Below are 16,477 nucleotides of genomic sequence, written 5' to 3'. Positions count from 1 at the left end.
AAACATTGTCTCTTGTATATGCTTAATTGTATGTTGATGGTGGTAGGGATGGCAAGCACTTGGACCACGATTGTGGTTTATTTTGTGTGTCTTGCAAACTGTGGGGCCAACGGCTGGTAGATGGCAATATATCGCGCCACTGCAGCGCTGTGATTGACTCCTGATTGGCCCCAAGGCATGGCTGTTGATTGGCCAGTCATAGTGTAATGCTTTACACAGAGTGCAGGCCTCGCCAATGCTGCCCAATGGTGCAAGGGTGAGGATGAGTTGTCTTTTAGCCCCCCCAGCCCTCTGATTGGAAAAACACAGTTACTAGCTTGATTAGTATACAGGTTGAGTGTCTGCTAGATATACCAGTGCTGACGTGTGATATGGATGATGTCATATTCCTCCTCCCTTCCACTTCTGCAATCACTTTCTTGATTATGGCTCAAAATAGAATATTGTAATGTTTTAGTCTCATTTGTGCAGGGTGTGACACAGACGCGGGACATTTGCTAGGTATGAGGCTTAGTTGATTAGCAATAATGATTAGAAATAATGAGTAGCATGTTTCCCTTTGGGTACTATTAGATTTGGCATACATATATACATTTACTGTATATGTTTGTTTAAGGGGGGTGGCTGCTGTGTTTTGCTGTATTGTTTATGCATGCAAGAGTCACATACGGTCTTTTGAAAAGTGACACTATACTATTGTGATGGCAGGTAATCTTTTTTATACAACTTTGTTGTGATGGCAATCTGTGCCTATATATATATATATATATATATATATATATATATATATATTGCCCAGTCTAAAATGACCAGGTGTATTTTTTGTCCCAGTCTGGGTCTGGATTGACTTTATGTCAGGGCTGGGCTCAGCCCATCCTTTTCAAAGATGGCCACTCAGCTGTCGACTAATTGCCAGCTCCTATTTCTTCACAGCGTTTCACCTGTTGATGATATCCTGCCCGTCAGTCCTGCCTACTTAAGCCGTCCAGTCCAGATGATCTCTGCCTTTGCCTTGGTCACATCTCTAGAGACGTCCTTCTGTGTTCCTGTTAAAGACTTGTTTGGCTGACATTCCTTCTGGCTCCAGATCCTGCTTGCTGTTCTACTATGCTCTTCTCTGGCTCCCTGATGTTTTGGCTTGTCTGACTATCTGTTCCAGTTCATGAACTCTAGCTATGTTTTGACTACGTTTACTCTTTTTACCTTTTTTTATTATTATTAAACAAGTGATATTTAACTGTACTTCTGTTTCAGTCTGATTTATGGTTTCTGACACTTTAGTACAACCAGCCTACTCATAAATGGATTTAAATTCGGCCGATTCTTGCGGAACCACACAAATTTCAATCCCTTTTGCTGTCCAAGTAAACAAGGTCTAGAACTGGTAAGTGGTAAACAAGGTAACAATGACTCCACATGAGGCACAAGGTGTGAGCTAAGTGAAATACAAAGGGGGTGCTTAATCTAATTAGTTTTACTGACCCAGTTCTGCTAAAGCCGGGTCCACACAACCCCACGGGGTTAAAGAAAAAAAAACTGTCATTGTCTGAGAGTGCTGAGTCGATCGGATGCTGGTTTTCCAGCATGCATGGAACGACTGACACAGTCCGAATGTCACCTGATTTTTTTTTTTTAACCAGCCGTTGTCTCCCGACATTCGGCCTGTGTGTAAAGTGCTAAAAACCTAACCAGACAGCCATTTGCCATCAATGTGATTTTTTTTTCAAAGATACCATGTAATCTGAATGGCCAAAGAAACCAGTCATTTGAACATAAAAGGATGGTGTTTATCCATATCTCTTCTCAAGATCCCTCCTAGGGACCAAGATTATCTTCATGGAAATTAGGAGCACAATGCTATAAAAATCATGTTACATCACCAGAGCAGATAATTACATTGAACAGATCTACCCATCATCATGCAATTCATACAGTATACACTCTCTTTTTTATATACACATTATACCATCAATGTCATAAAAGTAAAAAAAAAAACAAATAAAAAAAACTGACTGTGTTGGATCATTTGATTTTAGTGTAGACATTTCCAAATCGATAAACAGTTACATTATATGTGTGCAAAAATGTTTGCTGTATAGATGTATAATTTTTTTTTTGTTGATCACTGCTTGCATTTATTGTCAGAATAATGATATAGTATTTATTGCAGTGATATTATAATAGGGGTTAGGCTAAACAACTCAAAGCAACTATAATCTGTCCATCTGGTACTGAGGCCATTTAGGGTTATCTCTTGGCAATAATAATCACTTCTAAAATCTAAAATCACTTCTATATCTATTATTAAAGTAGATATAAAGAAAACATGTATGTTTGTCAGTTTTGATGATCCACAAGAAGTGAGAGTAATGCTGCGTACACACGATCTGATTTTTTGACAACAAATGTTGGATGTGAGCTTGTTGACAGAAAGTCCGATCACGTGTATGCTCCATTGAACATTTGTTGTAGGACTTTCCGCCAACAAATGTTGGCTAGCACGTTCTCAAATTTTCCGCCAACAAATGATTGTTGTCGGACTTTCCGATCGTGTGTACAAAAGTCCACACATGCTTGGAATCATGTACGAGCCAGAAGCACTTGGTCTTGTAAAACTAGCGTTCGTAATGGAGATATCACGTACGTCTTGTACATCACAACGTTCGTAATTGTTGGCCAACATTTGTGTGACCATGTGTATGCAAGACATCTTTCAAACAAAAATCCACGGTTTTGTTGTCGGAAAGTCCGATCATGTGTACGGGCATAAGAAGAAGTGAGAGTAAATCTTACCATAGTAAGGGGAAAGGCCCTCTTAACCACTTCCCGACCGCCGCACGACGATGTACGTCGACAGAATGGCACGGGCAGGCATAAGGGCTTACATGTACGTCCTTGCCTTCCCGCGGGTCGGGGGCCCGATCGGGCCCCGCCCGGTGCCTGCGGCGGTCGGTATTCGTTCGGGAGTGATCCGGGATGAGGGGGCGCCCATTCATTCATGGCCACCCCCTCGCGATCGCTCCCGACGAATAGAAATCCTTCGTCACATCACTTCCTCTCCTGTAATGTAAACACAGGAGAGGAAGTGATGTAATCTCTCCTCCGTGTCGGTATTTTTCGTTCCGACACCGAGGAGAGAGGATCGGTGAGTTGCACCAACACGACACTACACAGTAGAACATGCCAGGCACACTCACACCCCCCTCCACCCCCCGATCACCCCCCCAATTACCCCTGCCCCCCAGTCACAGTGACACCAATGTCATTTTTTTATTTTTTTTGCATTGGTGTCATTTGTGACTGTAATAACTGTTAGGGCAGTTAGGGTTAGCCCCCTTTAGTTCTAATGTACCCCCCTAACCCCCCCAATAAAGGTTTAACCCCGTGATCACCCCCCGTCGCCAGTGTCACTAAGGCTGGGTTCACATTGCAGCGGTTTATGAGAACGAATGTGATTCTCACCGCACTGCAGTGCAAATCACATCCGATCTCTGTGCGATTCGAGTTCAGCCATACAGATAGTATGGCTGAATTCGCATCGCACCCGCCGCAAATTCGCACGGGACCCTTGTTTTGTCCCGCAGCAGAATCGGATCGGTTCACACCATGCGATCCGAGTTTGCAGATCGCACTGCGATATGGGAAATGATCTGGGGGTGTCATTAACATTTCACTGACACTCCCAGCAGTTCGCATAGGGCAGTGTGAACTGCCGCCGGGAGGCATGCGATGCGGGAACCCGCCGCGGATTCGTGGCGTTCCCGCATCGCTCCAGTGTGAACCCAGCCTAATAAGCGATCGTTTTTCTGATCGCTGTATTAGTGTCACAGGTGACGCTAGTTAGGCAGGTAGGTATTTAGGTTCGCCGCAGCTTTTTATAGCGCCAGGGACCTGTGCGATTCGAGTTCAGCCATACAGATAGTATGGCTGAATTCGTGTCGCACCCGCCGCAAACTCGCACGGGACCCTTTTTTTGGTCCGCAGCAGAATCGGATCGCATGGGTGTTCACACCATGCGATCCGAGTTTGCAGATCGCACTGCGATATGCGAACTGATCTGGGGGTGTCATTAACATTTCACTGACACTCCCAGCAGTTCGCATAGGGCAGTGTGAACTGCCGCCGGGAGGCATGTGATGCGGGAACCCGCCGCGGATTCGTGGCGTTCCCGCATCGCTCCAGTGTGAACCCAGCCTAATAAGCGATCGTTTTTCTGATCGCTGTATTAGTGTCACAGGTGACGCTAGTTAGGCAGGTAGGTATTTAGGTTCGCCGCAGCTTTTTATAGCGCCAGGGACCCCCATATACTACCGCATAAAGCTCCCTGATTGCCCCCTAGTTAACCCTTTCACCAGTGATCACCATATAACTGTTACAGGTGACGCTGGTTGGTTAGTTATTTTTTTATAGTTTCAGGGCACCCGCCATTTATTACCTAGTCTCACTAGTGTACCCCTAAATTTAGGGGTGTCTACTTTCCAAAATGGGGTCATTTGGGGGGGGTTTGTGCCATCTTGGCATTTTATGGCCTTCAAAACTGTAATGCCCTTAGAAAGCCTGAAGGCGGTGCTTGGTTTTCGGGGCCCCGTACGCGGCTAGGCTCCCAAAAAGTCCCACATATGTGGTATCCCCGTACTCAGGAGAAGCAGCAGAATTTATTTTGGGGTGTCATTTCACATATGCCCATGGCATGCGTGAGCAATATATCATTTAGTGACAACTTTGTGAAAAAAAAAAAAAAGTTTGTAATTTTCCCGCAACTTGTGGCAAAATATAAAATATTCCATGGACTCAACATGCCTCTCAGCAAATAGCTTGGGGTGTCTACTTTCTAAAATGGGGTCATTTGTGGGGGTTTTGTGCCATCTTGGCATTTTATGGCCTTCAAAACTGTAATAGGTAGTGAGGAGTGAAGTCAAATATTTACGCCCTTAGAAAACCTGAAGGCGGTTCTTGGTTTTCGGGGCCCTGTACGCGGCTAGGCTCCCAAAAAGTCCCACATATGTGCTATCCCCGTACTCAGGAGAAGCAGCAGAATTTATTTTGGGGTGTCATTTCACATATGCCCATAGCATGTGTGAGCAATATATCATTTAGTGACAACTTTGTGAAAAAAAAATAAAAAAAAATTTAAGTTTGTAATTTTCCCGCAACTTGTGGCAAAATATAAAATATTCCATGGACTCAAAATGCCTCTCAGCAAATAGCTTGGGGTGTCTACTTTCTAAAATGGGGTCATTTGTGGGGGTTTTGTGCCATCTTGGCATTTTATGGCCTTCAAAACTGTAATAGGTAGTGAGAAGTGAAATCAAAAATTTACGCCCTTAGAAAGCCTGAAGGCGGTGCTTGGTTTTCGGGGCCCCGTACGCGGCTAGGCTCCCAAAAAGTCCCACATATGTGGTATCCCCGTACTCAGGAGAAGCAGCAGAATTTATTTTGGGGTGTCATTTCACATATTCCCATAGCATGTGTGAGCAATATATCATTTAGTGACAACTTTGTGTAAAAAAAAAAAAAATTTTTTTTTTTGTCATTATTCAATCGCTTGAGGCAAAAAAATAAAATATTCAATGGGCTCAACATGCCACTTATCAATTTCCTTAGGGGGTCTACTTTCCAAAATTGGGTCATTTGGGGGGGGTTTCGTACTGCCCTGCCATTTTAGCACCTCAAGAAATGAGATAGGCAGTCGTAAACTAAAAGCTGCGTAAATTCCAGAAAACGTACCCTAGTTTGTAGATGTGACAACTTTTGCGCAAACCAATAAATATACAATTATTGACTTTTTTTTTACCAAAGACATGTGGCTGAATACATTTTGGCCTAAATGTATGACTAAAATTGAGTTTATTGGATTTTTCTAATAACAAAAAGTAGAAAATATCATTTTTTTTCAAAATTTGCGGTCTTTTTACATTTATATCGCAAAAAATAAAAATCGCAGAGGCAATCAAATACCATCAAAAGAAAGCTCTATTTGTGGGAAGAAAAGGACGCAAATTTTGTTTGGGTACAACATTGCATGACCGCGTAATTACCAGTTAAAGCAGCGCAGTGCCAAATTGTAAAAAGACCTCTGGTCATTTACCAGCAAAGTGGTCCGGTCTGAAAGTGGTTAAAGTGGAGTTCCAGCCTCTCAAAAAAAAAAAATCTAAAGTCAGCAGCTACAAATACATAGCTGCTGCCTTTTAATATAAGGATACTTACCTGTGCAGGGATCCTGCCATTTTGGCTCCCGAAGCCGATTTGTCCATCAACTCGGGTGCAGGCGCCGGCATTGCAACTAAGGGAGACCGGCAATGAAGCCTTCAGGCTTCACAGAGGTTTTTCTACTGCGCTTGCACGAGTCACGCTGCGCTTTCTGAATGCCCCCGTTGTCTTCTGGAAGGCAGCGGGAGGGAAGGAGGAGGATCAATCCCATTACAGAGCTGAAATGCTTAGTCGTGGCAAGGTTAGGATGGAAGTCCTGCTGGAAAATCACAAAAAAGGTACAGAATGCGAAAAAAAAAGGATGTCCAAGAACGAGTGGGGTGGGGGGGGGGGGGGGGTGGGTGGGGGGGGCGACTAGGGGTTGGTGTGCTCAATTGGTTTCAACCTAGTTCTATTTTAGCCTGAAACTCCGCTTTAAGCTGGTCATAGATGGATAGAATTTCATATGAAAATTAGTGGAAAAAAATCATACTAAAACTTTCAGAACATTTGTTTGTTGTTTGTAAGATTTTATTTGCTTTTAACAGTTGATTTTGAAACGAATGGACTTTACCGAACAAAAACCACATTCAGAAAGTTAGAAATTTGTTTCTTTGATTAAAATCTTCCATCCTTCTAATTTTCTTGCTAATGCGATCAAAAAAGAAAGTTGATTTGACCCACTAATGATTAGAAAAAAGAACAAATGTTAGAACCTTCTTTCCCCAAAAAATGTTGTTAAAAATTCTATCCATCTATGGCCAACTTTAGATGTTACCAGAACAGGTGCCCCCATTGGAAAAAAATAATTCATTGCCTTCTCCACTGAACTGAACCATTTTGGATCACTTTCTGACCTGGGGACAAATCACCAAGACAAATATAAAAAAAACAGTAATAAAATCAATAAAAAAAAGTTTTGGCTTTATTGATTAATGGTAGGTTTGGGTTCAGGGTTTAAAAACTATTCAATTTTCAGGTGAGATAAGGGTTTGAAATAAAACGTGGTAAAAAAAATTGTGTGCTAAACTTTTTGTGCTACAATTTCCTCATTCAAAATGAACAGATCAGAAAACATGAACGTACTTTGGCTCTGCCTACAGCAATCAGTTCCATTGTCCCTTTCATTTTCTGACCTGCCCTAGAAATTAAAAAAGAAACATCTCCGGCTGATCTAAAATAAAACAATACACACAGAGGATTATTTACTAAAAGGAAACTCCACTTTGCACTGAAAGTGCACTTGAAAGTAAAGTCGCTGTAGATCCGAGGGGGACATGCAAGGAAAATAAAAAACAGCATTTTAGCTTGCACATTTATTTATTTATTTCAGTTACTTATATAGCGCCATAAATTTTGGATGATAAAATCAGCAGAGCTTCCCCTCATTTCAGATCTACCCCTTAGATTTAGAGCGACTGCACTTCCAAGTGCACTTGCGGTGCAAAGTGGATTTGCATTTCATAAATAACCCCCATAGTCTTTTATCACAAAACCCTTGTTTTTGCCACTTGCTATAAATCAACAGGATGCCGCATCCCCAAATAACCTACTATGTGCTATAAATTGTATGACCTACATTACAAACTAGTTAAGCAACATACGGAAAGACATCTTTAAAACAAAATCCTATTAAAATATTAGTATATGTTAATATAAGCAGGACAACCGTCTGATTAGAACCTCATAGCGAAGTCACTACCCATTGTCTATTAGGCATACATTAAACTTACCCTCTGGAGATTTGTCATTTTCTGAAGGCTTCAACATTGTTTTCAGGATGAACAAAGCATGCAAGTTTGTGAAAAATAAAAACTGTGTATCCTTACACCTTGCCTGGAGACATGACGGCTTTATATGTGTAATGCAACCAAAATCATGCCCTGGGTAGCAGTACGAGAAAAGATAGTAAGTACTCAACAATGTGGAGTATTTACAGAAAGTGCTCCCTACCCTCCTGTCTCTGCTAAGATAAATAAAAGGAAACAGTGCTACAGATAGTCAGTCCTCTGTTAACCTCTCAGCTGCTCAAGAAATACACAGTGCCTTTCAGTTCATGTAAAAATGAATGCTCTTATAAACCCCATTAGCTTGTTCTGCTTAGACATTAAAACTGTGAAAGCTATGAAACACAAAATTTAATTTGTTAGTCTAATAAACCTATTACTAAAGCTATGAGCATTCTGCCTCTGTTTGCTAAATTTCACTTCACTTTTATCTGTGCTGGGTTAAGTAATTTATAAAGTATCAACGTCAAAGCCATCAAAGCAAAGCAAAATGCAAATATTTGTTTTTCACATTAACAGGTCAATGGATTTTCAGCTACATACAAGCTTGTTTTTCAAATAAATGGATCCTGAGATCTTTATTAAAAATAGAAAAATTGTTTCATCCTTAGAATGAGGGGTCTTTTGGACCCCTTACTTGTTCAATATGAGCTACCTCATATCACGGTGTACTTATTGTAATGTTTGAAATGTTTCCTCTAGATCAAGTGTCTCCAAACTTTTTGAGCAAAGGACCAGGCTAATTGTCCTTCAGGTTTAATGAGGCAAGGCTGTGGCCAGTGGGAGCAGAAAATGTCTTGGCATCAGTGAAAGAAGACAATGCTCCATCATTGATGTCAGTTGGAGGGGTAGTGCCCCAAGGACCAGATAAAGGTACATAAAGGGCCGCACCCAGCTCTCGGGCCACAGTTTGGAGATACCTGCTCTAGATCAGCCTTTCTCAACTAATATTCCATGAAACCCTTTGGTTTCTCCTGAGGTTGCTAGGGGTTTCTTGAGCAATAATCGATTTTTCCTCTAAAATGAGTAACCATTGAAACCAATGATCTCTTTAGCTATCTGTAAGGTTGAGTTTTTCCCTAATGACTACAATTGTAATGAGCATACTTTCCAGTGACCATAACACTAATATACCATAGGACCAGATAGTTATTTGATAGGTCCCTCTCTGTTCAAAAGGTTGAGAAAAGCTAGATAATGAACTGGTAATTTGGTCATTAGGACTACTTGATAGTTTATCAAACAGCAAGATGGCACCTTTTTGTACCTACAACCATAATAATAGTCCAGCTCTGTACTAATTAAAATAAGTGCCATGCATTCCTCTGGTGGAGCTCAACAGTCTTAAAGGGAAATATTTCTCTTAAGCCATCCATCTTACAGCAAATACTACTACACTAAAGAGCCAAAAATAATAAAAATTATTAATTGAAGGACTTTTATAAGTAGACACAGAAAGTGCAGTTTTGGCAAAATTTGCCAATTTGGCCATATTATGGTAAAGGCTAGGATTACACAATATACAACAATAACAATTGTTAACTAATTTCATGGAAATACACAAACTATACTTAGAATGTAGACTATTAAAATCTGTTCCAAACACACTCTTAAATATACCCCGATTCTTTGCTTTACCTGTATAGGATTATATATGTAGAATTTATATTTCCTGCTTATCTAATAAACAGGGCCTTCTGATTCCTCCTGTATTGAATTGTATTGTAATTGTACTGTCTGCCCTAACATTGTAAAGCACTGCGCAAACTGTTGGCGGTATATAAATCCTGTATAATAATAATAATTTAACATTTCTGATTTTATCTGACACTTTAGCAACAGTTGATTTCTATCCTTTGCCTTCCTCGCACACTGCACACTCAGAAACATTCCTGGCAATGTAAATACCACTTGTTTGCACTTGCAGTAGTATATTGATTTTGACAGTATATTGATTTGTTCAGTGTTTTAGTGCAAGTTTAGGATACAAACTGCCATATTTGAACATAGCATTCTAGATCACTGTGGAAAAAAAAAGATTGTGTACATGTATTCTATATTTATGTAATTAGATCTCTATTTTATACTCAGCATAAAAAAGTCCTTATTCAGGAAAAAAAAAAAACCTCTCTTGATTCCTACTAGTCTTTTAAGTGCAATAACCTGTGATTAAATATGTATTTATTTATACCTGTGCTAACTGTATGTTGATCTGGTACAGCCCAGGTTAGTAGAGTCTGTGAAAAGTCAGAAAATCAGAAGAAATAACAAATGTCAATAAACCTTATTTATCAAAGTGGAACTCCAATAAAAACTTTTTTTTTTTTTAGATTTAAATGAAGTAGAAAAAAAGCTAGAACCTCTGTCGGGTATTTATTGTTGCTTGTGTGGGGATTCCTGACATACTTCTTGCCCAGGAGACACAACGGAAAGTCAGAAGAAATGTCTCCAAAATAAGTGCAAATCCCACCTTTGACAATTTTCACCAAAACAAGTGCCCCCATTGGGTGTTTTTTTCTTTAATCATGTTCTTCATGATCCAGTGAGCACTGTAACATTTAAAATTTCCCTTTACATTCTGTCCCCATGTCAACAGTCAACAGGCAAGAAAATTTGATTTTGTTTCTACGTTCCCACACTATCCAAAACTAGAGAAAAATGTTTGGGTTGAAATTTGCATGAAGGTGCTTTAAACGTGTGATAAATGTGCTACAAAAATGCATGATTATGCAGCAGCACTAGTCTGAAAGTGTATGTCCAGCCAAAATTTTTTTGCACAATTTTGTAGCACATTTATCATATGTTTGAAGCACCTTCATGCAAATTTCATACAAATTTCAACCTAGACAGTCTCCTGGTGGGCTCCACTATGTGGGTTCAGAAGAGCTCATGGTCCCTACTCCCCGCTTTGCACAAAATTGTGCAAAACTATTTTGTCTGGACATACACGTTCAGACTAGTGCTGCTGCATAATCATGGATTTTTGTAGCACAATTTTGTGCAAAGCGGGGAGTAGGGAACCCACATGGTGGAGCCCACCAGGAGACTGTCATCTGCATTGAAGGTATTTTCTTGCCTTCAGATGGTTGGCCCGTTACAGGTCACAGCTTCCTGGCAGGCTCTGCCACATAGGTTCAGAAGAACATCTGAACACGTCTGAGATCATCTCTAGTAGAGAAGAGATAGGTTAAAATCCCTGTTGGGTTTTAACTGTGATCTGGGGCTCTGAGATTTTTCCTAACTTTATGTATTGGTGGCAATGAGTTCACTGAACAGGAAGTGATGGTAAATTGATAAATATGTGTTATGTTACACAATTAGTTCAGAGGAAAACTTGAAATCTAAGATGTACACATATGTAAATATGCAAATTATAAAAAATAAAAATGAAAAAGTAAAACAGAAATTAAAGTGTTAACTACTTGCATTCCATAACTACTAGAGCCACTTGGGAGTTGACTGAAGGATCCTCCTCCCTCCCTCAGGCTTGGGAATAAAACACAGGACAGCCTTCTTAACTAATAAGGAATTCTTTGACCTTTCGGCTCTGTGCTCTAAAAATAGCAAGATGTTTCTATGATTGCTTGGCTATAAGTCATTTGTAGATATTCCGAGGGATAACACATTTATTTCTTCAAATAATTGCCACCAAGTATTGTTTATATGCATGTACCATTTATAAAATTCTCATTATATTATGGTATGTTATTTATGTTTTCCACAGTGATTTGTAGAAATAGCATAGATTTGAATGATAAAATGAAATCATTAGAAGTGAATTACAGTAAGACCCTTGGATTTGTCATTATGAGACTGTGCACACAAAATACCAGACCGTACGGAGCCTAGCCTGAAGTGCTATAACATTTTACATGATTATGTTATTTCATTTAGATCTCAAACAAAGCTCATATGTTGCCACCGACTATGATTTAGCAAAGAGCTACACACTTCTTTCTAGAGTTCTGAAAGGAAAATTGCAGTTTTATACGTTGGGTTGAATGGAAGTAAAATCTTCATGCAGTAGAAGTTCTCCGTTACACATGGCTTATGTGCGGCTGCAGTGTCTACAGAGACTCCAGGACATCCTAGAGGGGGCAAGCACTTACAAAGGTCTGTACTAAAATAGTCCTTCGTGGCAGTACAGAGTGGCGGTACAGACCTCACCGCTATGTACTGTATGGCACTGCATTGATCTGCTTTTTTCAACCAGGGTGCCTTGAGGTTTCTTCTGGGGTGCCTTAGCTAAATACCTAAAAATTGCCCAAACTTTGTATACAAGCTGGCGTGTGGATGAATGCTACCTTTTTAGTTACACTAAGTCACAGGTTTTAATTGTGCACTATTACAACCTTCTAGCTGCTGTTTTCCTAATAATCAATGGCATCATCAGTCAGTGGCATCGTTATCGGGGTGCGGGGGGGGGTGAGCGACCCCACGCCCGGGTGACACTCGCAGAGGGCTGACACCGTTCCGAGGGCAGCTGAGCCGCGGAGGGTTCTGGGTCCTGGAGGCAGGGCTCTTTTCATGCCTGTGCCACACTAGCCCTGAGTGAGACTGCGCAGTCTCGCTATCACGGCTGCTGCGGTTGCCTTCTGTCACGTACCAACCACCTGGAGAGTGACAGTCTGAGCAAGGAACTCTTGTCCTGTTGGGCATCTGTACTGATGGGGGAGGGGGTGGTTTGTCCTGAGGGGGGCCTGTACTGATGGAGGAGGGGGTGGTTTGTCCTGAAGGGCGTCTGTACTGAGCTGAGGGGGTCTATACTGATGGAGGGGTATGGTTTGTCCTGAGGGGGGTCTGTAATGATGGAGGGGGTGGTTTGTCCTGAGGAGGGTCTGTACTGAGGGGGGCTGTACTAATGGAGGGGGGGTCTGTACTGAGGGGGAGGTCTGTACTGAAGAAGGGGGTCTATACTGAGGGAGGGGGGTCTATACTGAGGGGGGTTTATACTGAGGAAAGGAATTTACACTGATGGAGGAGGTTTATACTCAGTGGGGGACTATATTGAGGGAGGGGGGTCTGTACTTAGTGGAGTGAGGTCTATACTGAGGGTGAACTATCCGCTTCAGAGGTGGAGGAGTCGCATGGACACTCTGCATCGATGGAGTCAGGTCCTGCGGCTGGTGGAATCCTTCCTAGGCAGCCTGGTAAGTCTCCTAATTCCTCTCTCATGTCTGTGTTTTCTGCTGTTGATGATAATGTTTGTCTAGGGGGGAGGACGCTGTCCTGTATGGAGTTGGTGGTCACGCCACATCTAGCTGAGATGGGGGGTTGCCAAGGTTCCTTTGGGGATTGAGGGAGCTGGTCCAGCGATTTGAAATGGGAACGAGTGCCCAAGCCATGCCATCAGCGGTGTGGATCCCGCTGGTGGGTGGGTCAGTGGCGACTGGGCTAGCGTTAGTGTCTGGGTTGAACCCTCTGTGGCCGGCAGTGCCCAAAATTTTGAAAGGTGAGCATGTGGAGATATTCTCTCTGCTACCCATGGAAAAATTCAATCTGTATAGGGTCAAGCCAAAGGAGAGAAAAAGGAGAATGAAGAAAAATGGAGGTGCAGGCTGATTCCACACACTCCCAAATTGGCTGCAGGCTTTTGCCATTATGGCGAGTGCAGTTGGAGAGAACAATCCACAACACTTTTCGGTGCTCTTCTGTTATCTTGACGCCATTGGTGAGGCCTACAGGGTCTTCGGGGGATCCGCGTGGTTGAGGTTCGACGAGCAGTTTTGACAGCGGAGATCTATCTGCCCATCCTTACGGTGGGACCACAAGGACATTCGTTTGTGGATGCGACTTATGACCTCAGTGCGGGCCCCTAATCAGATTTTTCCAGTGCTCTTTGCTACATTGGAATATATCACTGTTCGTTTTGGTATCCCCTTGGCCCCTTTCCTGGGCATTGTTTTGGACTTTTGCGCCATGGAGTGTCATCTGCCGGAAGACAAGCTGGTGGCCCTTAAGGCCTCATCCACACCTGAGCATTTTGTAGCTTGAAGCCTGAAGCTGCAAAACACTGGATCTAATATTCTCAATGGAGATGGTTCACATCTCCACTCCAAGTCACCTGAACGCCTGAAGCTCAAACAAGTTCTGGACCCTTTTTTGTTGCTCGAATCAGGCAGATTTGGGCATTTTTCTTCTTTTTACATTGGTGACCTTTTGCCCGCCACAAAATCGTGGTAAAAAATGCCGCAAAATCGCTGTAAAATTGCGCGATTTTCTGCCTGAAAACGCTATGCTCAGGTGTGAATGGGGCCTAAGGCTGAGATTCGCGAGATCCTGGGATTGCGCAAGGTTCAACTTTGGAAAAAGCAGCCATTGTTAGGTAAGTTTAATTTTGCATGTTGCATCCTGCCTATGGGTAGAGTGTTTTGTCGACGCCTGTTGGCAAATACGGCCTGGGTCAAATCACCCAAGGAGCATGGGGATGACTTGCGAGTGTGGCAATCTTTCTTGGAATCCTTTAATGGGTGGACATTGTGGATGTCCAGGCCAGTGACTAACTTTAACCTGGAACTTTACACGGATGTGGCCGGTTCGATTGGTTATGGGACCTTCTTTTAAGGCTGCTGGAGTGCTGGGCCTTGGCCGGATTCGGGGAAAGTGGCTCGTTTTCTTTTAAATTTGGTGCTCCTGGAATTGTTTCCAGTGGTGCTGGTCGTGGAGGTGTGGGAAGACTCTTTCAGGGACCTGAAAGTGCGTTTTCACTGTGACAATCTTGGGGTGATACAGGTCATCAACTGTGTCACAGTCTAGTCGCCACCCATGGTCCGACTTCTTCAGCACTTAGTATTCTGTTGTCTACAGTTAAATGTTTTTCTTTATGCTGTTCATCTCCCAGAGTTGAGAACGGTTTAGCTAATGGTAGACTTGGGCAGAGTGATTCATTTTAGTGAGTCGAATCATTCGGATCAGTTCAGTGAAATGATTCGAATCACTGAATCGACTCACGACTTATTTCTTCAAAATAAGATTATCACACACAGCTCATGATTCAGTAAAGACTCATTGTGAGCTCTCTAGACTGAGTCATTCATAGATTCAAGAGTCATGCTGCTGGCTCATATATGCACAGAATACAGAACGATTGTGTGCTCTCTGATTTAGGCTGAGTTCACACAGTGCTGCGATACGTGCGCTGTGTGACATCTGTGCAAATGTCAAATGCAATGTCTGTGCGATGCAAATTCAGCCATACAGATTTGTATGGCTGAATTTGCCTCACATTTGGATCAAAGTTGTGCAAGACCCTTTTTTTTGGTCCACACCTGAATCGAATGTTTTGATTCCTGTCTGAATTGACAGTTTGCACTGCAATATGCGAACCGAACTGGGGTTGTCATTAACTTTGTATTGGCACTTCCAGCAGTTTGCAATCGCATAGGGCAGTGTGGTGAGATGCGAGAACTGCAGGGTTTCCCGCATGATCGCACCAATGTGAACCAAGCCTCATTCAAAGACTTCTCACAGCAGCTCATGAATCTAATGTGACCTGATGAGTCACTCATAGATTTAGGAGTTATACTACTCTGCTAACTCAAGTATAATATGCTTTCTATATTTGAAAGAAAGTATATTATACGTGTACAACCCTATATACTGTACACCTATACCAGTCCTTAAAAGGACCTTTGTAGACCTAGTAGCTAGTGATTTGCAGACTTTACCTCAGTCCCTACACTGATAAAGGACTGCTGCAGAATAGGGCAGTAATCTGCAGCAGTGCACCACAACCCTATATATTGTACACCTATACCAGTCCTTACAAGGACCTTTGCGGACCTAGTAGCTAGTGAATTGCAGACTGTACCTCAGTCCCTACACTGATAAAGGACTGCTGCAGAATAGGGCAGCAGTCAAATATAATATTCTTTCTATATTTTGAAGAAAGTATATTATACGTGTACAACCCTATATACTGTACACCTATACCAGTCCTTAAAAGGACCTTTATGGACCTAGTAGCTAGTGATTTGCAGACTGTCCCTGCTCCAAACACCAAACTGTCCCTCAGTCCCTACACTGATAAAAGACAGCTGCAGAATCGGTCAGCACTCAGCAGCCCAGCAGTCAGCAGTTCACCATAATATACTCTGTATATTTGAAAGAAAGTATATTATACGTGTACAACCCTATATACTGTACACCTATACCAGTCCTTAAAAGGACCTTTGTGGACGTAGTAGCTAGTGATTTGCAGACTGTCCCTCAGTCCCTACACTGATAAAAGACAGCTGCAGAATCAGTCATCTATACCAGTCCTTAAAAGGACCTCTGTGGACCTAATAGTAATAACTAGTGATTAAACTGACTGTCCCTGCTCCACACAGTGTCCTGTCCCTACACTGACAAAAGACAGCTGCAGAATCAGTCAGCAGTGCACTCAGCAATCAGCAGCACAGCAGTCAGCAGCAGTGCACCAGAACCCTATATACTGTACACCTATACCAGTCCTTAAAAGGACTTTTGTGGACCTAATAGGTAGTGATTTGTGTCACTAC

General features: G+C 42.2%; 1 protein-coding gene across 2 annotated transcripts in view; it reads right to left on the bottom strand.

The window, feature by feature from the left end:
* The window catches only part of INPP5B (inositol polyphosphate-5-phosphatase B), a 199,566-nt gene that overhangs the window by 125,291 nt on the left and 57,798 nt on the right, over window positions 1-16,477 (bottom strand). Inside the window, exon 1 of one of the 2 annotated variants that reach the window (XM_077481815.1) lies at window positions 7,923-8,090. The exons of the other annotated variant lie outside the window; for it this stretch is intronic. Coding sequence (XP_077337941.1) covers window positions 7,923-7,959 — 37 coding nt within the window. The 5' untranslated portion in view covers window positions 7,960-8,090. Of the gene's footprint in view, window positions 1-7,922; window positions 8,091-16,477 lie in introns of those variants that run through there. 2 annotated transcript variants of the gene reach the window in all.

This window comes from Lithobates pipiens, unplaced genomic scaffold (genome assembly GCF_037356315.1).
Source record: "Lithobates pipiens isolate NorthernLeopardFrog02 unplaced genomic scaffold, aLitPip1_a1.2 Scaffold_16, whole genome shotgun sequence".
Taxonomy (NCBI): Eukaryota; Metazoa; Chordata; class Amphibia; order Anura; family Ranidae; genus Lithobates; species Lithobates pipiens.
The sequence above is the reverse complement of the archived record's forward strand: the minus strand, read 5'-3'. Positions and strand labels throughout refer to the sequence as shown.